General features: G+C 36.5%; 2 protein-coding genes across 5 annotated transcripts in view; one reads left to right on the top strand and one right to left on the bottom strand.

Annotated features, from left to right (window-relative positions):
• Positions 1-16,883, bottom strand: part of gab2 (GRB2-associated binding protein 2) — an 80,015-nt gene extending 63,132 nt beyond the window's left edge. The window contains exon 1 of the mRNA XM_026282764.1: positions 16,293-16,883. Coding sequence (XP_026138549.1) covers positions 16,293-16,364 — 72 coding nt within the window. The 5' untranslated portion in view covers positions 16,365-16,883. The remainder of the gene's footprint in view (positions 1-16,292) is intronic.
• A 613-nt stretch (positions 16,884-17,496) lies between these two features.
• On the top strand, positions 17,497-22,101 carry LOC113115299 (serine/threonine-protein kinase pim-2-like). Of its 4 annotated transcripts, XR_003293865.1 has the most exons (11): positions 17,497-18,092; positions 18,360-18,575; positions 18,678-18,772; positions 19,031-19,081; positions 19,171-19,546; positions 19,653-19,829; positions 19,976-20,064; positions 21,099-21,149; positions 21,257-21,549; positions 21,741-21,796; positions 21,876-22,101. XR_003293865.1 is itself a non-coding variant. In XM_026282769.1 (8 exons), the coding sequence occupies exons 1-7, from the start codon at positions 17,762-17,764 to the stop codon at positions 20,062-20,064; spliced, it is 1,335 nt and encodes a 444-aa protein (XP_026138554.1). In that variant the 5' UTR covers positions 17,497-17,761; the 3' UTR covers positions 21,099-21,226. The 4 variants fall into 4 exon arrangements, 1 of the variants encoding a protein (XP_026138554.1); XR_003293863.1 differs by having other exon boundaries at positions 21,257-21,796; XR_003293864.1 differs by lacking the exon at positions 21,099-21,149 and having other exon boundaries at positions 21,257-21,796.
• Positions 22,102-26,369: the final 4,268 nt, after the last annotated feature.

The raw sequence follows: 26,369 nt of genomic DNA on the forward strand, positions 1-26,369 counted from the left end.
ATAAAAAACACCTAACAGGCAAATAAAAGTACAGTCACAGGTATTTATTGCAAAAACCAACCATAAACAAGCAGTATAGAAGCATTACAAACATATTGCGTTGCATTCCGAGTCTTCTGAAGCCATACGATACCTTTATGTGAAGAAGAGAGTAAAACGTAAGGTTTTATCGTAATCATTTTGCCTCGAAAGACTTGGATTATACATTTATTTTTAATAAATTATGATGGTATAGTTGTATCTGCCTGTTATATATTGTGTCTTATTGACAAATGGTAGGTTTAGGGGCAGGGTTACCTGCTCATAAATGTGTAAATAGTGTAATTTAAATAAAACTGTTGTGATTGTTTACATTGAAAAATCACACCCCAACATATATGCAATAAATGGCAATATTATTGCCCAATATATAATTTAACCATAATCCTTTTGCGTTGGCATATTAATGCTAAAGGGTTTCTCATCTAAAGCAACGGAGGAGCCTGGACATTGAACAATTTTTCTAAAGGGGGACACTGTGCATCAGAAAGCGATGGTTTTTTTGCATTTACGGTGTACTCAAACCGAAACTCCTAAAGGTTGGAATATTTTTTCTTTAGAAAGTTGTACCTGGGTGTTTTTACACTTCCAAGTAAAATTGTGTTACCATATAACATTCCCCAAGCAAGTTATTGCCATTTATTCCAATATTGTTATCTGCGCTTTTAAATGAAAAACAGGCCTATTTCGTTTACTAACAATAGAGATGTGCCCAAAATCATTTAGGGAGTAAAGAAAACGGAAAGAGTGTTATATTATAAAAAAACAAAAAAAGGTTTTGTTATTTTTTTCCAGAGAAATATATTTTCAAGCCGAGGGTGAACAATAAACACAAACCGTGCAGCAAGTAGTAAAAAGAATTGCACAAATTGTCTTTTGCAACAATACATACAGTGCAAATGATTCACAAAATACACACAAAATGAGTGAGAAATATTCAGAGAAAGCCTCCCGGTTTTCATCCATAATATAATAAATTGTGTTCTGAAGACGGACGAAGCTTTTACGGGTTTGGAACGAGATGGGGGTAGGTGATTAATGACATAAATGTTATTTTGGGGTGGAGTATCCCTTTAAGCACCAGACTTTTCAAAAACATAATAAAAAAAAATTCTTACCAACCTCAAGCAAACAGTAATGCGTCTAAACAAACCGCTGCAATTTCTTTTCCCATCTGGCCTTCTAATTCTTTAATAGTCAACAAAGCTAACAGAATAATATTATATAAAAAGCAAATAGAGGACTTCCTTTTCAGGCTTGCTGTTGTTTTTGAATTTGATCTTCACATTTTTTAAATGCCAACATTAAGAGCTACATTTTGTGGCATTAGCTGACAAAATAAGCTTCATGTACTGCGTGTTTAGTGCGAGCAAAATAACATTCAGTGGTTTAACACCATTAAGCATCTGAAGACCTTAAAACCCCATTTTGGCTTGATTTTTGATGCAGATAAAACATGTCGGAAATTCAGGTTGCTCAACGACAACAAGAATGATTAACTAGTCCATCAGGAGCTTGTGAACTGATGGAAATGCAACAGGCCGCTTCTGCATTTCAATACTGGGTGATAATGATTTAACATGATCTATGAAGAGTATCACACACATCAACTCTGAACACAAAGCTAATTTATAAGATGATCTATAGGTGCATTAAATAACTTTGCTATTTCTTTGGTTTACTTTCACCTAAAGAAATGAGTTGTGTTTTGGCACATATGATTAAAATCATCCAAACATATATGAATATCAGTACTTGTAAACAGCCCTCTAAAAGATTACGTTCTGTAAGCGAACATTTAATCATCAATTAAGCAATTAATCACATTTTTATGCACAAAACTAAGAATGCATTCAAAAGTTGTGATTTGTGCACTTTTTTCATTTAAAAGTAGGCCTACTGCTATATGAACAAAAGTGTAATAACATTTGGTTTGCGAACACTTTAAACAAATAAGTTGCTTTTTACAGCAGTTTACCTTTTACATAGTAGCAGTTAACATATTTATTGTAGCCTAAATATCAACTTATAACATTAATGTAATTAAATTAAATATAAAACAAGCTATGTGTCACTGCCAGGATAGTAACGTTTTTATAGAAAATATTTTATAGCTTGTTATAGAAAAACAAGTTATGCTCAGAGTCCAGAGCCTCGATCATAACGTTATATTGTGAGAGGGACGTGTGTTACCGCCTGTGATAAGACAGGGCTTTGTCCTGGGCCCATTTCTGAAGTAGACATGGAGCAAAGCCAACACAGCCCCTCTCCCATCATTTTAATCAAGCGCGACCCTCTGTGTGCCATGTGACCCCCGTCAAACGCCGCAATCACATCTTTAATATGATGACATCACATGCACGGGTGGCCTCAACCGTCAAACAGACAAATGTTTTAATGATCACTTTCATAATAACTGCTCATCATCTCAGAACATAATCGACTAATAGATCTCCACAAAGCCCTTGAGCACTGGAGCATTTGGACACAGAGAACATTGGGAATTTGTGTCCATTTGTATAAACCATTTTTTCTGGAAAGTGATGGGGAGGGTATCAGGGTCATTTCTGAAGTCAGTCGATACCGGTGCAACATTCCGCATCCCAAACGCTTTGTATTCTATGAAGGAGTAGACAATATACTGCAGCTTAACTATTGACATCTTACGCCTTTTTATAAAATAAACAAATACTTCTGTGCATTAAAAATAAAAAAGAATAAAAAGTTAGGTGGATTACGAAAATTAATGACTAGATAAATACATGGTCTTTCAATGCATCTGCATAAATAATAAAACACATAAGTAAATATCCAACCTAAAATGTATGAATGTCCTAATGCAGTAAATTAGAAATAATATCAACATAATTTACCCAACAATCTCCCCAAAACGATTCAAAGACTCTTTTTATTTCATGATTACGTCCATAATTCCATTTAGCATTCATGGGACAAACATAGTATAAATGTAAATTTTATTTATGTTTTATCAATCTGTTCAAGCTGCAGGACAATAAAAGTACTTCTTACCAGTCTACATAATTAGTCAGCGTACTTTGCAAATTTGGAAGACTACAGATACTTGCCTAAGACTTAAATTAATGTCACCCAGTTGTAAATTAACTTCTAAAACAGGCAGCAAGACACAGTGGAGGTTTTTGAGCTTGTGTGTGTGTGTCTGTGTGTCTCTGTGTGTGTGTGTGTGTGTGTGTTAGGGATGTAACGATTCACTCAACTCATGATTCGAGCGGGTTGACTTCAGTTTTGTGAAACTAGATAAAAAATATCTACATGAAAAAGAAACATCAGTTGAGCAGATTCACTCTCTGCCAGCAGGTGGCGCTTAAAGCGGTTCCTTGGTTTCCACTGTAAACAAAGCAGCGCTGCACTTATGAACTTTAATATCAAAAACTACCGTATTTTCCGGACTATAAGTCACACTTTTTTTTCATAGTTTGGCTGGTGCGACTTATTTATCGAAATTAATTTGACATGAACCGAGAGAAATGAACCAATAGAAAACATTACCGTCTACAGCCGCAAGAGGGCGCTCTATGCTGCTCAGTGCTCCTGTAGTCTACACTGAAAACATAGAGCGCCCTCTCGCGGCTGTAGACGGTAATGTTTTCTCTTGGTTCTTGGTTCTAAATGAATGTGACTTATAGTACAGTGCGACATATGGGCCCGAAAAATACGGTATATAGTGTGATTATGAGTATGATTTTGAGATGCATCTTTTCACACTAAAGACATTTGAGGGACTCAAACACAACTATTTAAAAAGATTCAAATTTGAAGATCAAGGTAAATTGTACTTAATTTGTGTACCGGGAAACATACAAGTATCTTCTGTTGCTTACGAAGGGCAGAACTAAATGGAAAACAATTATATTTCAACAAAATAAGACAAATTTGGCCATCTTCATCATGTTCAAAAGTTTTCACCCCCCAGCTCTTAATGCATCTAGTTTCCTTCTGGAGAATCAGTGAATGTTTGAATCTTTTTAAATAGTTGTGTTTGAGTCCCTCAAATGTCCTTAGTGTGATAAGATGTATCTCAAAATCATAAAGTCACTGCTGGAAAGGGTTCAAATATGCAAAGATGCTGGAAAACTGAAGAATCTGCAGGACCTTAAAGATTTTTCTGAAGAACGCTGCTCAGTTTAACTGTTCAGAACAAACAAGGGACTCGTGCACAACCATCACAAACCAGAAAGACAGTCGAGGATCATCAGGAAACAGAACACAATATTAAGAACCAAGGCTTCCCAAACTTTTGAGTGGGGTTATTTTAATAATTTCAGCAATTTTTTTGTCTTGTGGACTAAATGTTAATATCTTTTATGTACAATATCTTACTCAGGACAGTACTAAATAAAAAATAACATGCAATTAGTATGATCTCTCTTATTTTTTGAAAATTACTCATATTTTCACAGATTCTGCAAGGGGTGCCCAAACTTTCGATCCCCACTGTGTATATATATATATACATATATATATATATACATATATATATATATATATATATATACATATACATATATATATATATATATATACATATACATATATATATATATATATATATATATATATATATATATATATATATATATATATATATATACACACACACACACACACACACACACATACACATATATATATACATATATATATATATATATATATATATATATATATATATATATATATATATATATATATATTAGGGGTGTGACGGTTAGTATATAACCGTGAGACCGACGGTTATAGTTGAACACCGTCATTAGAACTCTATAACCGCCAAAACCGTGTCATTAAAATATTTTTCATTAAAACATTTTTTATCAAAAATTATTTTCATTTTTTAGATAGGATCATAAGATGCGCAATATATTGGGAGACATGGTTTTTACCATTTAATAAAGTTTTGTAAATCGTCAGACATGATATTTACCACTTCATAAAATTTTGCTTTGTAGAAAACCTTTACTAATTTTATCTTAATTTTAATAAATGTTTCATCAACCAATTGCATGTATTTTAATAAATAAAAAGCAAATATAGCAGACAATGATAACCTGCACTGTGAACTAGAGCGCATCTCATCGTAAATGAAACTCTGCGTAGGCCTATGCCTCATACATTAGCATTAAATATCTTTGCTGCATCCTTTCTAGAACAGACAATGGCTTTTTTTGCGGCTCGCATCAGCAAAGCATTGCATCGCAAAACAATCAGTGGATGGCGGGCGGGTGCGGCTTTGAAATTTGCTCAAAAAACGTTGGTGCGGATGATGAGTTTTGTGACAGATCTCCTTAATAAACGGAGGTCTGAAATCTCTGCCCCTTTACCGATCAGAGTGGCGCTGATACGGAGTTAACCCGCTATCTCCAAGAACAACCAATTGACTCTACGGCAGAAGCCCCCCCCCCCCCGACGGTTATGTTATGAACCGTCACTTTTGACTCACGTCATAACCGTCATCACCAATTATGAAACCGGCACACCCCTAATATATATGTATACACACACACACACACACACACACACATATAGTATAGTATACTATACAGCTGTGTCTCTTTTAGAAGGCTGCGATCTCTGGAGTTCACATTTGAGTTCACATTTTTTTTTCGCTAACAGATGTCTGTTTTACAAACACTGAACAAAATAAAAGCAAAAGCATTTTTTTATTATTATTATTTTGCAAATTTAGAAACAATTTTACTTAATTTAAGTAGTGTGAGAGCGAAACAATGCTCTAAATGTGTTGGCATAGCAACGTTATACTTCCTGTTTATTTTTCTGCCCGTCCGACGAAGTGTGTCTCATTTAATTCGTATATGCTTCGTATATGCATCCTACAGAGGATGTGACCTCCAGAGGGCGCAGCCTTCTAAATGAGACAGTTTACAGAATTCCCAACATGTGTCACTCGTATAGTTTCGAAAGGGTAAAAATGCAATGCTTAACATGGCCAATCAATCGCAGGAAGCTCCGCCTTCTGAATGAAAGAGCCAATCGCTAATCTGTAACATCAGCGCATCACTGCAGCCATCATTAGAAGTCCCGGTTGCTATAGAAACAGTCAGTTCTGAGATGTGCGCCTAGGACTGCGCATGTGCACTAGCTGACCTAAAATAAGCTGAAAATAAGCTTTTTAATTATGAAATAAGCTTTTTATATGAGAAAAATTAACATTCATGGCACAGTTGTTGTCAGATTTCATTGGTGATTTCAAATATTAAATTTACAGTTTGGGAGAATTTTATGTTTCAAAGTGATGATATTGGAGTTGCATTTGAATGCATGAGAGGCTTTTCAAAGTGACATGACTTGCCTTATAGGGACTTTGTATGGTTTGTGTCGTCACGTTTATTTATTTCAACCGGCTTGCGGTTAATCGTTACATCCCTAGTGTGTGTGTGTGTGTGTGTGTGTGTATAGATAGATAGATAGATAGATAGATAGATAGATAGATAGATAGATAGATAGATAGATAGATAGATCTACTTTTATGTAATTTTCCTGTCAATTGTTAAAGTTTGATCATGGCCAGTTATAGTATATAAAGTATATATGGACATGATCAAAACAAACATTGACACCTTGACAATAAAAACTAATAAAAGGCACTCAAACTTTTTTTTGTCACAAGATCACTATCCGTGGCATTTGATTTCCTATAATAAAAACACACTTAAAAAAAAAAGTCACAAGAAACCCAAAACACGTCCCACTCATTTCCCCTCCTCATGAGACCTGGGGCTGAACATTTCCTGTAGGTGCCATCCAGAGGAAGTCTGGAACATGCTGCCGCTGCTGTTGAGCTTTCAGCTTACAACACAAACAGGTAGCTCCACAGGACATGCTGAAGGCCAGGCTATTTACTATATAAAGATCCTCCGTCTTGACTGTAATTTCCTGGCTAAAGAAAGGTCAGAAAAAGTGTGTCAAATAAGAGGCTCATATAAAGAAAGCCATAACCTGTTGTGGATTAATGATGTAATTTATGTCTCATACACAGTATGACAGAGACAAGCAGGAAACAAAACAATCATCATTGTCATCAATACTGTTCTTTTCTGTTTGTGCTTGTTTTGTCGGCTACCAGGTGAAAGATATGATATTGCAGTAGCTAGATATGGATGAGGTAATGGGTTCCTCCTCCAATAGATTTTTTTGTTCCTCATTTTTCTAAAAAATAATACATAAATAAAAAATAAAATAAAAAAAGAACACCCACACACACCCACAATCATTAAATAAATACATGCATACAGTTTTAGGATTTATAGCAATATGTCATGGTAACAATTTAGTTAAACTGGAAATAACTTTACAGAGAAAAGGTTAGCTAGTACTTTAAGGCTAAAACCATGTTACACTCATATTTTGTTCATGTTTTGTGGCTATAATATTGAAACGGAGTAAAACATTCTGATTTGTTTTCTTTAAAAAAAGGTTTATTTAAAAAATATAAATATTTATTCTTCTGTGAAAACATGCAAATATATATATTTCTGTCAGGACCGCTATCGTCAAAGATGATTGCTGGGCAATGCAGCCTAGCACGGAGGAGAGCAGTGACCCCCCAGGGTAAAGATAACAGAACCAACATAAAAGTACTGCAGAAATCGTTAAAGTTATATAATTTTATGTACACATTTTAGAATTAGTCCGATGAAAAAGAACATCCGAAGGCTGAATCCCGACAGAGGAGGAGCTGGGGATGGAGGAGGCTAATTAGCTTTAGAGCAATGCAAACTGCTGATAATACAGAGGGACCTTATATATGAATGCTTATATAGGTGCCATATTCCTATAGGTAGATGGGGATCAGCTGAGAGTAAGCTGATGCAAGCTTGACTAGCGTGACCTGCCAGAACTAACGCTAAGCTTGATTCAGTTTTAGCGTATCTGTATTCAGAGTTTTATTATCTCATGGCAACAAAAGTGTTACAAATAACTTTAACCTTCATGTTGTTCTCCAGGCTTTTTGACCCCGACTGTTATTGCACTGGACTAAAGCTGATAATCGAGGCCTACAATCAATCAGTTATAAGAAGAAATACAAAACTTGTGCTAACCAAAAGAAAACAAGCTGATGAAAAGTTTGAATCCACGATTGACCTGTAAGCCCCGTCCCCCTTAGTTACTGTCGCTATTTCGGACAAACAAACAAAGTTGCTAACTGTCTTACAATGACAGCTGTCAGTGTGAAAACCCGGTCCCAAGATGTTTTTGATACATTTTGGACACAGAAGGACCACCTTGTCAAGATGCATTCAAGTGGGACTTTAAAATGCCATGGAGGGATAGGCTATATAAAATATTTTAAAATGAATATGGTGTGTAACTAGATTAAATTAGAAACAAGGTTTTTCAGATCATAATGAAAGCGGGAAAAGCTAGTTTTAGTTTAGTTAGCTAGTTTTAGCCCCAAATACCTTGCTGAAGCAAATGAAAGTCTTAGGCCCAATCCCAATTCTATTTTATACCCCTTCCCCTTCCCCTACCCCTCCACCTACCCCTTCCCCTTGTCCCTTAAAACAGAGTGTCAAGGGGTAGGGGAGAAAATAGTCCCCTAAGGATTGGGACACCACTACTATGCCATCACACATCATTATTCGTTGTCTAGCTCTTACAATACACACATATAATGGTGTGCGTTAGAGCCTTTAATTATCGTTCTGGATTAATGAGCTGCTTACTGACACATACATATCGGAAATTGCACAGCTCACACATCCAGGAGAAAATAAGCTTGTCAACGCTGCCCCACGAATTTTATTAAATACAGTTTAAATACTGAATCGCTACATTATATTTTCCAGTGACGAGAGGATACAATCGCTGTTATTAAGTAAACTCACTCTAAAAAGATAAAACGCACAGACGCGAACACACGCAACTTCCATTTCTCTCTCTCTCGAATCGACAATATTGGAGAAAATGGTTTAGCGATTTCTAATTATTGGGGGGATTAGTCTACAGCAGTTATCGCCCTGATCAGACATATGCTGTGGAACTATCATGGAGTCTGTAATGATATGACGGTAGCAAATATTAGCGAACATTCCTTTGAGTAACATGACCATTAATATGAACTCACAATTGAAATGTAACACACAACAATTGATTACTTTTCGTTAAAATCTTTATTTATGCCAAAAAAGCTTACATTTATGTGTCCTTTTGTACAATGTAGCAGCCTTGTTGCCGAGATAATTCATAGCCCTTCGTTTGAAGTGTGGTCCCAAAATATCTTCGCTTGAGGGCCATCTGGTCCTTCCCCTTACCCCTTCCCCTCCAACCAAAAGAGAATCGAGACACCCCTACCCCTTCACATGAACACGCGAAACGGAGGGGTAGGGGAAAGGGGAAGGGCTAAGGGGTAGAATTGGTATTGGGCCTTAAAGTCTCTTGTTTGGGTTTAGAAAATGGATTAGGTTAAATTCCATCGCAATTCCTCTCGGGCAACCTGAAATCAGTATTACAAGTAACCGTGGCACATCTTTTCTCGATGGCGCTGGAACTTAAAGATGTCCGAGTTCTGGTCCCCGTGCAGCTGATACTCGACTGCCATTGGCTTATCTGCGTTCATGTAAGGGGAGGAGCTTCCCATTACGCCAATTGTATAATGAAAGATTTACTAGGAATTTTTAAAAGGCTAGTAATTCTTGATGGTAAAACCACAATACAAATTTTACACACAAAAGTTTTGTTTGTTTTTTTCACACTAAAAACACTGATTTTATTTAGCCAATCTCTTGTGGCCATACTTTTGAAACAGACAATAAAATAATATTAAGTAATAGTACAATATTAATTGAAAAAAAAAGATGCAACAATCAAGGTTAAGACATTTAGAATTGAAATAAATGGGGCAAATTTTGGAGGATGTGAAGCTTTCCCACATTGTTTATTAGTCTTGTGGCAATACAGTGTTTACATTCACTTTCACTGCAAGTGTCTCACTGCAACCCAGATATGTATACGTATTGATTTATTTACTTTTTTAGAAAAGGAGGCAAACATGGAAACAGATTTTTGAAGGGCTGTCAATTGAGCTTAAACTGTACCGAACCCAGAATATTCCTCTTAAGGTCATGGGTTTGTTCAAATCTCAAAAACCATCCCTAGTCGTGACTATTGCTGAACTCCCAGGCATTGAATAGTAATCTACAGTACACAGACTCATTAACTCAACCCTAGAGCACACATTTCGCTGAGCGTCTCCCAGCACTCAAAGGACATCCAGCTGTCTGCAATTTCGGAATTGAGAGCAAATCCAATGTGTGTCAGATGATGTGAAACAAGGAGAATGTCTGTTTGAGCGTTGGTTTGCCTGTCAAAGCAGGAACTGGGAGGTGTTCGATTCTGACCTCGGAGGGCAAGGACTTCCCAGCGCCCCTCTGCAAAACAACAGCACGGTCGGCAGCTGACACAGTGACTCTGAACCTGTCTGTGTGCCGGCTCTGGAAACTTGCAGACACACAAACAACTTCAAATGCACATGAAGTACACTTTCCAGACAACAACACAATGTAGGGAGGACATGTGGTGTAGGGAGAGAACACTTCCCCCGATATGATCATGCAGGAATGTAGCGATGGATTATGCAAACAGACGTGTTTTGGAGGTGATGTCAGATCAGGACCAGAGTGGGTGGTACCAACTACTGCTAACGCTCATGTTACACAAGCACAGTTGAGATATTGTCACCTTCTTCTGCTCAGGCATTTATAATGCCTACAAAAGATTAACAGATTCATATGACAGCCGACACAGAGGAAGCCAGTGGCAGTTGTAGGAAAAGGAAATGAGAAGCTGTGGTGGGAAATGCCAGAATTGTCCATTTCCGACCTTCAGTTTTATTGCAGTCAGTAGTGACAAAGCCTTTGGCACGGCTTCACAGGTTAGACGGACAAGTGGGACAATCTTAATGATGGAGTTAAATATATATATGGGTGAATATCACCAGTCTACTATCACAAAGTCTATTTTTAGGTCCCTAAGGGTTTTATAAAAGTATTATTTTTTTCTAATTCATTAAATAAAAAAAAAAATATATATATATATATATATATATATATATATATATATATATATATATATATATATATATATATATATATATATATAAATTTAATTTTTATTTCAAAATGCTTTTTTAATTTATAAAATGTTTTCATTTATTTATATATAATATTGGTTGATTTCCCGAATACATTTTCTTCAGTAAATAATAATAATAATAATAATAATACAAAAATAATGGTTTCACAGTATTTTTAGGTACAGTATAAGATCATATTTAATTAAAAACAATGACTACATCATGACACATTGCAGTAGTACAGATAATGTGCTTAATTTTCTTGAAAATTATAAATCACAATGCAAAAAAAAAAAAAAAAAATCTAAATGATCCTAAAATAGGTCCTAAATAGGTCACAATCGTCCTTGAAGTTTTATTTTTCTTATGCAAAACATTTTCAAAATACTTATTTTCTTTCTTTTTTTTTCCAGTCAGTTTTGTGTTTAAGCTTGATCTAGACATGTTCCTCATAATCCCCCCTTGTTTTTTTTTTTTGTTCATGAGAATCGGTTTTCTCTTGGATTACCATCATGAATTAGGAGGCTATTTAGGACCTTAATATACGGAATGTTCCATCTGATAAAACAAGTGGGGGCCAGAGACTGATATTGCTGCAGATGTGTGTTCATTTACTAATTTGCTTTCATGCTCTCTCCAATGCATCATACATATATATATATATATATATAAACTGAGATATCTTTATCTCAGTCATACTTTTATTGCAAATACATACTGCTATAAAAAAAAAAAAAGACAAGATTAAATTAAGAAAAACTGGAAAAATATAATAAAAAACATTAAAGCAAATATAGACTACGCTCTCAGAAAGGACATAAAAAGCATCAGCAAATGCACTACGTCCGTTTTCAACTGTTGTTACTAGGCTGTAACTGCCCAGGGTGCTTGCCATGAGGATTTGCATACTATTTACATGAGAGGATTGACGTTAAGGAGATACCTTCAAAGCGTGTATTTACCTGTTCTACTTTAAGGACACCTGAACTTGGAAAGCATGAAAAGCTTGTTTTTTTGTTGTTGTTTTTTTTAACCAATGGAAAACAAAATTATTACCTGAATATTTATTTGGAATTTGAGGGAGTCCGAAGAATGAAAATCAAGAGCATTTTATATGAATAGAATAAGAAAGTACTAATCCACCCATAATACATTCGCTAAAGTCTCACAATCACTAATGAGAATGCATTAGTCAAATTTCCCTTGTAATGTATTTGCCTTGGCATTCACTCTCAAACTTCAAAAGAAGCCATAGTACTTCTAGGCCAACGACAAACTAAATGAGAGAGTCAAACTCTTTACTAATCCAAAAACATGCGAAAGGACCAATCAATCATTAACCAGCCCAACCGCTCCAGTTCTTTTTCTCCCAAAAACACCTTACAAGAGGAATGCTGAAATCCACAGGCGCTTAAAATATCTCTCCGCATTAGCATGTCAGTAATGTCAGATGACAGCAATTCAGTGCCCTTAATGGTTGTCATTGTCCAGCGCAGCCTGTTTAAGTGGAAGGAATTTTTTTAGATGAGACAATTAGTCCCTTTGGCACAAGCATTTCCCTGTCTAGCTGATTTGAGAATGTCTGTTGAATGTCCTTACCTGGCCTTTTTAACCCTTAGTTATGTGGATTTTTGGATGCAAGACCTCAAGATCACAATGTCCAGCTTGTGGACTAAAAGTGGGCCAAAAGTGAAATTACTATCATTATATGTCGCTGTTAATTTCCATTAAATACAAAAATGTTATAATTTTCTCAATTGTTACGCAAGCCTTGTGACATAAAACAACAGCACCACAAAGACAAACAAATAAAAATAAAAACAACAATAAAGCACCATAAAATATTTAATATTCCAACACAAAGGTGTAAAAGTGTGTAAAAAACATTTGTGCAAAATATGACATAATAACCCTTACAAGTAGATATCCCGTCAGTGGCGCTTAAAGTCTGTTCAGTTTTATCCAAAACGGATTAATGGGAATCTGGCAACATTTTATAATGCTGGTTGTTGTTACCATCACAGCAATTCAGAATTAAATTGTCCAGTGAGAGGCACTAAAGGGTTAATACTATTTCCCGTTTAAAAACAATAAAGTACCACCTACAGTAAACAGACTGGTTAACCAAAACAAACATCAAATAAAAACATTTACAATACAGTACAAAGTGAGCCACCGAGCAAGTTTACGATGTTTGAAAAGCAACGGATATGGAGCTGACTATTTAAAGGGATACTCGACCCCAAAATGAAAATTTTGTCATTAATCACTTACCCCCATGTCGTTCCTAACCCGTAAAAGCTTTGTCCATCTTCGGAACACAATTTAAGATATTTTGGATAAAAACCGGGAGGCTTGCAGGCTCATAGACGAAAAAAGGCACAGAGAAACGATACGTTGGAATCACTTCACGACTTTTTTCTAGCTGACGAACGATACAAACACTGACACCCAATCAGAATCCATCCTGCTATAATGAGCACAAGAATTAAAAGCGGCAGACGAGTGTGTGTTTAGAATAAACAGTCCACTGGTGAGAACGCTAATATCGTTATCTTTATAGCTATGTGAACGTGGCTTTTTTAAATGTAAAATCTGTTTACGTAATCATAATAAAATATGTTGTTGCTTTACTGCCTCTAGTGTTGATTTGGGCTGGGTACTGCAGAGAATTGTACGGATACAATGGAAATGTTTTTAGAGTTTCACAAAAACGTAGTTGGCGTGTGTTTTTCCAATGAGCCTATGTTGCATTTGTGAGCGAACTCGTTTTTTGATTTAAGGAGTACTGACCTTCACTTATAAGGTAAACATGTGTCTGCTTTTCCTCTCCCCAGCCCCAGCTGCCCACTTATTTTGACATGAACAGTTCCTGTGCAGCTCCACATAAGACAGGGCTGCTTTATGTGGAAGACAATGAGGAAATGACCTAGCATGTGTGCATCTGAGGACATACAGATACGGGCTCTCCTGATGAAACCGAGAGAGAAGGAAGGAGAACGAGAGAATGGGAAAGTGAGATGACATCATGGCAAAGTTAGGTAGGAGGATGGAGAAGTCCTGTAATGCAACGCTGTAGATAAATATGAGACAGCTGTATTTATGAAATGTAGGACTAAAGGCCTTCCCGGCTTTTGTGAAGGACGCATTATCTGCTTTGGCACACCGGAAAGCAACAGTCTCCAACGTTCAGCCACCAAAGAAGGATATAAGGAGTCCACATGTCCAACGGTGGTCTCCAGTTTACAATAATGCAGCAACTGGCTACTAGCAAGCTAATATCGGATGAGAGAGGGATAGTAAACAGTTTCTGCTCTTTTAATAGGAACAGTTGCGTAGACAGCTGTCCAAAACAGAATTAGGAGACAGACGGTGTCTCTGTGGTGTCTTCAAACCCCTTTGTGCACAGCTTCTTTAGTTCAATTAAGTCCAGATTATAATACTCATAATCTTATTAAAAAGCAGCTATTATTGGTGGTCATCCCAAATAATAAATGCATAGTTGTGCGTTCTTAAAATGTACTAGTCAAAGGTTTTTATTTCGGTTTTACATTTGATGCCAGTGCAAAACAGCCTGCACCTGCTAAAGCTAGGACAACAATAAAGAGATAAATATACTTGTCTGATTAGTAACCTTGTCCTGACTGATAATATAAATACATATATATACACATATATGTCGATCTATTATCAGCAACAGCCACGAAGCGTGCCAACATGACCGATAAACAGCAGTTAGTTTCTCCTTGTGTCAAATGTATCCACTGCCTTGTCATCACATTTCGGTTTTAATGCTTTTAGTCAACTGAAGAAATAGTGTGTAAAAAAGTACTTGTTTGATTTCAGCTGTTTTGGGTCTCGTTATCATTAAAAGTTCACTCAGTAAGTATTTGTTTATGTTCAGCTAACTGGATCTAATATGCCCTGAAGTGTTTCGGGCCATACTGACACCTACTGGTCTGGATGCATCTCACGTCTATACATCTTATACATTTAAAGACACATATTTTTCATCATCATCTGACCAATTAATACTAGCACTTTCTATTCTATTCGGTCTAATTTATGTATATAAATATTTTTTTTTAAAACTTGCTATGCACACTGTGCTAGACTAACCCAGACATGTCACAGCTATTTTATATTGTTGCTCTCTCATTGGTCTAATTGCTTCTACTTTATAAGTTGCTTTGGATAAAAGCGTCTGCTAAATGATTAAATGAAAATGTACTTTGTGCCATAGTTTCATACAGTGCTTATGTTTTATTCCTTTTTGTTATAAAAAAAAAAATAAGGTTATGGTCCAAAATAGGAGTACTGAATGAACATTCATTGAATGACAGGTCATGTGATTTCAACATGGCATCACCCAAGCGTGGCAGACCCTTTCCATATAGAAGCCTTCAGGGTTTTTTTTATTTTTTTTTTTTAGAAGACTGATCAATTTCTCAAAAATGCTTTTAATTTCTTTATGTGCAAGATGTGTACCATTAGCAAAAATATTCAAACTGCACTTTTAATTTGTGTAATGTAGAAACCAGTATTACATATTGTGCCCTGCTGTGTAGATATTGACATAATGATCTACATTAAAAACAATATCAGTCAGATGCACCTTGTTTCATTTTAGTACATCTCAATTGCCGTCATCAAGTTAATGTAAAGCTCATCTTTATGCACACTATTTATATAAAAATAAAAAAGGTCTATAGCAGTCTTCAGACACCCTGCTCTTTAGATATCAGGATTATCTTCTTGGGAAAAAAAACAAAAAACAAAAAAAAACCTTTAGACTAGTCTAAGCAGGCTGGTCTGTTTTCTGGTTTTAGATGGATTGGATTTGGGGCACTTGTTATCTAAACACATGCATGACCAGCAAGGCACATTAAGCCGGTCCAAAGTTGTTTTCTATTTTCAACTTTTTTTCTCTCATACAAAACCAAAGTCAAGCACATATTGTTGAATTAGAAATTAACATTCACCTTAATTTTAATTATAAGAATGAATAGATTCCTTTCAGATAATTGTTTAATAAAAGTTATGCACAGCTTTGTGCATCACTGTAACTGTACATAAAGCACAATATTCTAACACAGAAGAACATAGCGTTTGAAACACTTACATATCTCCGGAGCTTCTTCTCGGGTGGCGACTTTCTCAACCATCCCTGACAGATGATTTCCCCTCCGCTCATTTTACAAAAAGAAAAACACAATCACGACGGTAATATCACTCTGAAGTCCTCAGATGATGCGGGTCCATCTATGTTGAGCGCGCGTGGAGCTGTGGTGTGGATGTAAAACTGCAGCGCTGCGGCGCGTCATTTAGTGATGATGGGACGCGTCCTCTGAGCTCAGCGGGACTCAGTGTAAACACTAAGCGCAGGAGAGACGCTTGACGCGAGCTGAGGGGAAGAAATGCTCGAGTTGTACGCAGATGTAGGAAGTAGAGTTGGTTGTATGCTGTTTGTTTTCCCACTCACACTCACACATACACACACCACGCCCTCTGAACTGAAGGGACGGGACTCTTTCTTACTGTAGGGATGAACAGAGACAATGAAGCACAAGCGTGGAGTTCACTGCGTCGACACCGACTCGCACATATAGCCTAGTTAGTTTATCTCACCCCTCTTTTAAGTCTTATAAAGTTTGTAAGCATTTCTCAGAAAATAACATTTTCTTTAAGGTGCAGCCTGTTGCCTCATGTTATAAAATGAGCCTCAGCTGGCAGAGGGCACGAGTGTTTTCCCAGAATTTGAACCAGCCGTCACTTTAACGAGCGTATTAATTTGTTTGAGAAACACGCCACTTAGTGGACGAATTTATGTAATGCAAGATCTCAATTTACACGCAAGTTGTTCCCTTGTATTATGTTGGGTTAACAAAACAAAACAAAAAAAAAAAACAGATTTTATTGGATTATATTAATTGGAAAGTAATTTAATAAGCTTCTCGAAATTGCTTCCTGGGGAAAGGGAGAGAGAGAGAGAGAGAGATTTTATTCTTGTTCAGTAACGGTGGATATGTTAAGTAGCTGCTTGTTAAATAAAGCCTTTCACGTTTGTGTCCTTATGTTGTGACGATATTTGTCAATATAACAGACTTGTGTATGGATTAACTGGTTCTCGCAAGCGCGATAGCCATAGATACTGGAAAGGCGTTAAGAAAATAAAACCGACAAACTAAAGCTATTAGCTACATCTGGGTTATACATCCAGAAAGAGGCAGTCATATGCTGCAGCTTTCTGTGACTGAGAAATGAACACAAGAAAGGTTTTATTTTTATTATTGTTGTTGTTGTTGTTTTGTCTGTGAATGTTTATATATAATCCTTTAAACTTCACAATAATAACAGAGTTTAACAAATCCCATTAATAGTTAATCAAGACTCCATAATTTGTATTTGTAAAGTTTTTTTCCCCCTCCGATTTCCTCAGCTACGTCAGAGCCGCTGTGATGTCACAAAGAAACTTAGAACTTTTAGAATGTTGCGCGAGTATTAAAACCGTACAGAGCTCCTCACTTCACTCATTTAGGTTTCTCAGTTTGTTGCTGCTGAAGTCTGATTGATACACGACAGAAATTTATCATGGGACAGAGTACTTCACGAGTACAACCGTTTATTGAGAGCGAGCAGGTCTACGACCTCCCTCACAGTAAACCCCCAAAATCCAGCGCCGACATGGAAGAGAAACATCATCCTCATCGACCTGATGAGAAGACTGTTGATGAAGGGGAGGGAACTGTGCTTCCCACCTCTCCTCTGAAAGAGGAGAAGAAGAGCAATAAAAAGAAAGTGGGCCACTTCTTTAAATGGTTCTCTTCCCGTTTGAGGAAAAAAATCACCAAAAGCAAGATCTCAGGTCAGGATGAGATGAAAGACCAAGGTACTGAGACAGAAACATCCGGGAGAACCGACGGTAAAAACTGTAATTCATTTTCTGGAGCTCTTTATATTTAAGTGTCACTTAATTATTCACACCTAAATATGAATATCTACGGGAACTTTCCTGTCTCATAATTGTAAGACAGTCTTTTAGCTTCTCTTCTATAATAAATGTAAAAGTGTAACAGGATAGTTATGTTTGCATGTTTAATAGGTGAACAAATTATGTGGCTATGAAATGTATTTATTATTTATTTAGTCACTGCTACCTAACATCTTGTGCTGGTATTCTCCTCTTTAGATCAGAAGCCTCAACAGCCCATCTGCAGATCTGTAGAGGTCACTGATCTCGAGGAACCTCACACCAGTGTTCTTCAAGTCCCTCCTGCTGCTGAGCCTCTGGTGCAGAAAGACCTCCAAACTCAAGTCCACGATGCTCCAGTCAGTGTGAGAGCAGGTGAAGTGTCTCCTCTGATGATAGAGTTGGACAGCAATGAAGTGGACACGAGACCTGAAGGTGAGTTTATTGCCACAATCCCAAACATAACACACACATGCTCTTATCTTTGAAGCAGTACCACTAAACATTGTTTTTATTTTTATTTTCATCTTTTAATAGACAACATTTGCCGCCGATATGAAATTGGCAGCAAGCTGGGTCAAGGTGGATTTGGCGCCGTCTATAATGCGACTCGTTTGGAGGATAGACTTAAGGTTTGATTTTTTTACTTAACATCAACTGCTCTTGGCCTTTACACTCTTAAAAATAAAGATTCTTTATCGGCTTCATGAAGATCAAAATATTTTCCACATTAAGAAAAATATGTGCTTTTAAGAAGTGTTCACTGAAATGTTCTTTGGAGAAGCTTTATTTTTAAGAGTGTAGGATTAAAATTAATGCTTTGGCTATGTTTTTTAAATAATTTATGGCATCCTACACATATAAATTGTTTTTTTTGTTATGTTCATCAGGTGGCAATGAAATTCGTCAAAAAGACAAAACACACGGAATATATCAGCATTGTGAGTGTGATTTTTCACTAGACTAGACACACTTTCCCAAGACTGAGTTAAATTCCAATTCTACATCATAAAATGTTTCTTTCTTCCAGCCTGATCATCCCAAGCCCCTTCCCAAAGAAGTCGCCCTGACAATTCTGGCCAATAAAGGCCCAGTGATGGATATTATTAGGCTGCTGGACTGGCAGGACCAGCAGAACTTCTACGTCATTGTCGTCCAGCGCTTCTCACACTGCATGGATGTTTTACGCTTTGTGCAACGCAATGGAGGCAGCATCGATGAGAAGTTAGCGAAGCTCATCATGTTTGGGGCAACACTAGCCGCCAGTGCATGTTGTAGACGTGGAGTTTACCATGGGGACATCAAGTTAGAGAACCTGCTGATAAACTTGGAGAACCTCCAAATCAAACTAATTGACTTTGGATGTGGCAGTGTCCTGACAGAATCTGCCTACACAAGCTTCAGTGGTGTGTTTTATCTCTAAAAACTCTTGTGAATCAGTTTACTCAATACTTAATGGTAAGAAGACATGCTGTGGTAATGACTAAAACACTAAAACTCTTTTTCCTCCAGGAACAGTTATGTACTGTCCTCCCGAGTACATACTGAAGGGGGAGTTCCATGGAAAGCCAGCGACGGTCTGGTCTTTAGGGATCCTCTTGTTCAGAATGCTGTGTGGACACTTTCCAGATAGTTACGACTTCTACAGGACCAACTTGAACACCTGGTCCAAACCTGGCTTGACAGAAGGTGAGTTCTTCTTCACAAGTACAACTCTACAACAGAAACTTTATTGGAGATGGACATATGGATAATGCAGCAGATTTTACTGCTTAGAATTAAAGCAGATGTAGTTTACAGTAATAATCAGACGTCTCTTCCATCTTTCTGCACAGAATGCTGCTATTTGATCTGCTCCCTTCTGCAGCAAAAGCCAGAACGTCGGATTGATCTGGACAGGATTGTTTACCATGACTGGTTTTAGGTACTGAGCCTAAGATGAGCTAAAAACTATTTGATTTGAGATTTGACTAGACTTGTTAGACTTTAAAATAATCGTAACACAAATAACATCCACTGCACAAAAGGTTATTTAGATTAATTAAATATTTAAATCACAATAAGAATAAAATGGTTCTTTTTAAGGTGGGGTATTTATTTTTTCAAAAATGCTTTAGAAAACTGAGTCGGACAGAGTACCAAAACAAACATGTAGCCAATCAGCAGTAAGGGGCGTGTCTACTCATGATGGGGAAGAGAGAGAAAGCGCTCAGTGCACAGGACAGACATTAGCCAAGCCAAATGATGACAGAAAGATAGAGATGAAACAAACAAAAAAAACATCTGACGAACAAAAGATGGCTTACGATAAGGCAAGAAGTAGAACCCGTGTAAATATCGGATCACCTTTACATCGCTGAAGAGAACTCAAGAAGCGGGAAGGCCTTCGATCCACATCGAGGTTGCTTTGTTTCTTCTCGATAGGCGAGTAACATTGGTTTTGCTTTATTTCACAGAACTAATATGTTGTTAAAATAAATAGTATACGCACATTAAAACACACAGTACTACCAAAACACATTTGACCTGTAACACATATTGCTTTCACTTAATGATGACATCATTCCCTCCGCCAGCTGCCACAGCTGATTCCACCATAATCGTTGTCTGGGTTGTGTACATATGTGTGGAGCGGAACTATTAAAATAGGGGCGAGACCCTTTTGGGGTAGGGGCGTGTTTGTTTTGGTGAAATATCACCATTGGCTACCAGAAATCACTTACCCCACCTTTAAGAACTGATCACTGAAATGTTCTTTGGAGAACCCTGAATGGTTCTTCTATTGCAAATTCACTATATATATATATATATATATATATATATATATATATATATATATATATAGTATTATTTTTTAAATGTAGGATGAAAATGCACACTTTAAATTTATATATTTTTTTGTTTTTTTATTTGTTATGGTATTCCATCCTCTGGTATATTAATTGTTTTTTCCATCAGGTAGCAGTAAAATTTGTCAAAAAGTCAAAACAAGTGGAAAGTATCAGTATTGTGAGTACAAGGGATTTTTCAATAGAAATATTAATTACCCAAGACTGAGTAAAAATCACTATTTATAAAAAATTAAAAAAAAGGCCAAAAATGTTTATTTCATCCAGTCTAAAGAGCCCAAGGCCCTTCCCCAAAATGTTGACCTATCAATGCAGTGATGGACATTATTAAGCTGCTGGACTGGAAGGACCTTCAGGACGTCTACAGTTCGTCAGTCGTCCAGCGTTTATCACACTGCATGGATGCGTTCCACTTTGTGTAACACAAACAGAGGCAGCATTGAGTATCCTCTTGTTCAGAATGCTGTGTGGATATATTCTAGATAGTTTCAGCATCTACAGGACCAACATGAACACCTGGTCCAAACCTGGCTTGACAGAAGCTGAGTTCTTCTCCACAAGTACAATTCTACTACAAAACTTTATAGGATTAACTGGAGATGGCATATGGATAATGCAGCAATTTATCCTGTTTTACTGACCTAAAGAGCTTTCAGCTTGGAATAGAGCGAATGTAGTTTACAGTAATAATCAGACGTCTCTTTCATCTTTCTCCACAGAATGGTGCCATTTGATCTGCTCCTTTCTGCAGCAAAAGCCAGAACGTCAGCTTGATCTGACAGGATTATTCACCATGACTGGTTTTAGGTAGCTAAAAACAATTAAAAACAGCATCTGTTCTAATAATGAATTTAACAATAAAGCTAATTTCTGTGTTTTGTTCCAGGTGTAAGACCGATCACTGTCACTCTGAAAGTGTCATCTGTGGAGATGTTTCGTCTTCCAGGAAGAACTGAGTCTTGTGCCTTGGCTTGAGGCAGCAATATTAACGACTGGAGATGTTGCTTGCTGAAGGAGGCAAAAATCTATGTACTTTTGTAAATAATAATAAAAACATGATTTCATCTGAAAGGTGAAGAGAGAGCCTTCAGACAGACACAGTCTAATAATTCATTTAGTAAACTGTATTTCAAATAAATGCTTTCTTTTCAACAAATAATCCTGAAAAAAGGCATCAAGTTTTCCACAAAATAATAAGCAGAAGAACTGTTAACCACAATTAAAAATAAGGATAATTGTTTCATAATTAATTATATTATAGTAAGAATATTCAAATGATTTCTGAAGGATCATTAATTGGTTATAATTGTATTATTATTCTTTATAATCATGATTTGTTATTAATTGCACATTATACAGCTAATTTAAGAATAAAAGAATGAAAATACATTTAAAATAATATAATAATAATTTTTACTACTATTCAAAAGTTTTAGGCAGTAAGGTTTTTTAAACATTTCTAATATTACAAACTATAATAAAATATGTAAAATTAATAAGTACACACAGCTTCTTAAGCAACAAATCAGAATATTTTAATGATCTCTGAAGGATCATGTGACACTGAAGACTGAAGTAATGACACTAAAATGCTTTACATTAATAAATGTCTTCTTAAAATATATTACAACTAAACAGTTATTTTTATTTGTATAGATATTTCACAATACTTTGATCAAATAAATGCAGCCTTTGGTGGGCATAAGAGACTTCTTTTGAGAAATCTTACTGATGCCAATCTTTAAACGGTAAATGATCACTTCTTACTCTGAAGAATGACTGGATCGCAGCAGAAGCCTCACTTCGGATCCTGAGCAAAGAGCTGAAGGCATTTGTTTGGCATCTGAGGTGAGGAAACTGCCTGACATACTCCAGAGAATGACGCTCCTTGCTCTTAAATGGAAAGTCCTAGAGCAGACATACTGGATCAGTATATTAACCGTGATCTAATAATGACTTTTATTAATCACTTTTCATCAGTTTTATCTGACGGATTCATTTTCAAAGTAAAGACTCACCACAGGATTGCATTCTCCAACACTTTATCAGTGGTGTAATGTAACGAAGTAAAAATATTTCTAAAGGTAGAAAAGTAAAAGTAAAACTTCTACTTTTACTCCACTACATTTTCTAATTAAAATGAATACTTTTACTCTGATACATTTCCCCTAAGTATAATCGTTACTCACTACAAAATAGTCCGAAGAACACAGAATAGGAAAGCAGGTTTGACGAATCAGTGGTCTGGCGTTTGCAAGTTAGACTCCTAAAAAAAACACCTTTGCTCGCGCAAACAAGTGAGCACTTTGCACATCCTCTGATTATTTCATTTTCCACTCGAGTCGAGTCAGGGGTGGTCGATATACAGCATCGTCTGTGAAAATATGGCAAGTGATGTTGTAATGATGTGCAATCTGACATTATCAAGTAGGCTTTATCACCAAATCACACACAGAGTGCACGCACATTGATTTATTAGTCTATTAGTCTATCCTTGCTGGGGCCTAAATGGCCAAATTTTTGGGGAAGTCATGGCCTAATGGTTAGAGGGTTGGACTCCCAATCGAAGGGTTGTGGGTTCTAGTCTCGGCCGGACGGAATTGTGGGTTGGCGGAGTGCATGTACAGTTCTCTCTCCACCTTCAATACCACGACTTAGGTGCCCTTGAGCAAGGCATCGAACCCCCAACTGCTCCCCGGGCGCCGGAGCATAAATGGCTGCCCACTGCTCCGGGTGTGTGATCACTGCTCTGTGTGTGTGCATTTCGGATGGGTTAAATGCAGAGCACAAATTCGGAGTATGGGTCACCATACTTGGCTGAATGTCACTTCACTTTTTCATTAAAACTCAAAATCCCAGTCTTTCTGAATTGTAGATGGCAAAAATGGTTCTGTATGCTTTTTATATTTATATAACTTAACATAGGCTTAGTTAACTTAATCTTACAATCCTGTGCATTCGATTCTCTGACAGCTGAGCTAAAAAATAAAAATGGTGTCTCAAGGTAGTGGTCGGTGGTCAGTTTGTTTGTAAATGTATGTTTTTGAACAACATTTCCCACTTTTTATGTCAATTCTAATGAGAAAATAATATCGCAGTAATGATATATTCTTTTAGTTATCACCAAAGTTCTCTATATTTTGCTGTAGATCCTTAAACCAACTTGACCCAACTAAATTTTTTCATATTTAAATATTCTGATATGTTGGTGAATTTAAAGAAAACAGGATCGAAAAGAAGATGTACTTCAGTAAATATGCTAGTTAAAAGAGGTTCAATTGAAAAAAAAATTTCACACTTTTTGCATGTTTATACAGTTTGATTGGAATTAAAAGCATAACATAATATAATATTCTGTTCACAATTAATATTTATTTGTAAATTGTAATTGATCTCATCTTTCATTTCAAGCATGCTCTTTTTGGTAAATAATTACTTTAATTTATAATTTTATTAGGACAAAATTAATATTTGAGATGGAAATTACTACATGGAAAATGGGAAAAAAAAACTTAAATTCCTTCTCTCTGTATGTGCCAATACTTCTCTCTATATGTATTAATAATATGTTAATAATAAAGAACGTTTTTGCTACAATAGAATAAGTCCAAGTAGCTAAAATAAATTATGAATGCATAGTAAACTGTTAAAAATATAAGCTTGCCTTAGCGTAGAGGGGGAAAATGAAATCTGGTAGCTTTAATTAATCGATTCCAAATTGAATAAACACCTTTATAAAATAATGTCGGACAATGTTCTCACCTGTATTCTAACATTTTACCCCGTCTCATTGCTTGAGAGAGCACTCTCACTTTTTCGGACAATATACCACTGCAGTGTCGTTGAAAGGATTTTGAACTACATCGACAGAACAACGCAGAGCTGAAAGCAGGAATCTGCTGTATCCAGGGTCTGGATCCAGCTTCGATTTCTCTGCTTCTTCCGCTTTAAGTGAAGGCATTGTTTGGAAGGAACTGTATTGCACCGATTACTACTACAGTGTCAACCGTCTCAGAGTGTCGATTACCACATTTGATGTCCAATGGCCACGAGAGAAATGAAGAGGAGGCAGTTGTACTAAATTGTAATAATTAACTCTTTATGATGCTGAATATCAATGATCAAATACACAATGTACATATTTACCATAAAGGTAGATCACAAATAGCAAAAAAAAAAAATACATATAAAGAGTGTAGGCCTGCACAAAATAACAAACAAACAAATTAAATTACTTCAACAGATGTGGATTTCAAGGATACAGATGGAGGCTGATTTCACAAATATGTAGTGGAAACAAGGGGTGCAACAGTCTGTGTTGGTCTTCACATTTCTTTAAGAGGTTCAAATATCAGGATAAAGATGTGAAGCTGGTCGTTAAGCTGTAGTCTCAGGTCTCCTGATGCACGATGAATATTCAACGATGATGAATGCAAAGTCTAAGATGCTTGTTATTGATTTATCCCGTTGCTGTATATGACTCTAAATTTGGTTCTATAATAAGCAAATAAACAATCAGTAACGGAAAACTGCTTAAATGTGTGATAACAGCACAACAGAAATTGCTGCGTCATAGTAACTTATTATAATGGGCGATCATACTCGCCATCATAAGAGCATATGCTACACATAATCGAGGAAACACACTCATTTTACATAAATTATAATCCAGTAGCGGTATATCAAGTTAAACGCTAAATAAATGGCATAATTATAATATAATGAATACTCAAACGAAACTCACAATCTTAAATGATGCACATTCCAAAATCGTCATGAAGGAAACTTCAACGAGAAGTCTGAGACAATTAAGCATCATTCAATGCTAATCGAGATCACAAATATTCTCCTTGTAGTTCACAAAGTGAAATCGCTACAGAAGGAGATCTTAATTTGCATTATTTGCTGCTTACAGGAAGACTGCCGGACCTATGCTTTCACTCTGCTATTCGCGCATTAAAACCTGATCCGCTCTCTCGCGATCACCAAACATGCCACGCCCTCTCAATTAAATTCAATGACCAACATAACAGCTGTACAGCCCTTATAATAAAGAACACAAACTGAACATGGGCTTTTTTACAGCCGCCCCCAAATTTGGTGGACAAATTTGCCTGTAGTAAATTTACTTCTGTGTGTCATCTGTGTCCTGCGGTAAAGCAGGTAATCTAATCAATCTGGCAACTGGTCGGGTGTAAGTATGATCCTTGACTTTAACAACAGCTGTTCTGACCCTACCATCAGAGCTAGGAAGGATGGATGAAATGGTATCCACTCGCCAGAGTGCTCTCGGTAACTGCTCATCAACTATAAGGACTACAGTTCCAACTGTAATGTTCTCTCTTTCTCTGTTCCATTTCTGACGAGCCTGTAATGTAGG

The sequence above is a fragment of the Carassius auratus genome, chromosome 15 (genome assembly GCF_003368295.1).
Source record: "Carassius auratus strain Wakin chromosome 15, ASM336829v1, whole genome shotgun sequence".
NCBI lineage: Eukaryota > Metazoa > Chordata > Actinopteri > Cypriniformes > Cyprinidae > Carassius > Carassius auratus.

What these genes read in the sequence shown, in the direction of transcription:
- LOC113115299 (XM_026282769.1), top strand. Translation starts at nt 17,762, where the DNA reads ATGGGACAGAGTACTTCACGAGTACAACCGTTTATTGAGAGCGAGCAG. An exon ending in AACATCCGGGAGAACCGACG is followed by an intron (nt 18,093 to 18,359) that starts GTAAAAACTGTA and finishes TCTCCTCTTTAG; the next exon opens with ATCAGAAGCCTCAACAGCCC. An exon ending in TGCCTACACAAGCTTCAGTG is followed by an intron (nt 19,547 to 19,652) that starts GTGTGTTTTATC and finishes TTTTTCCTCCAG; the next exon opens with GAACAGTTATGTACTGTCCT.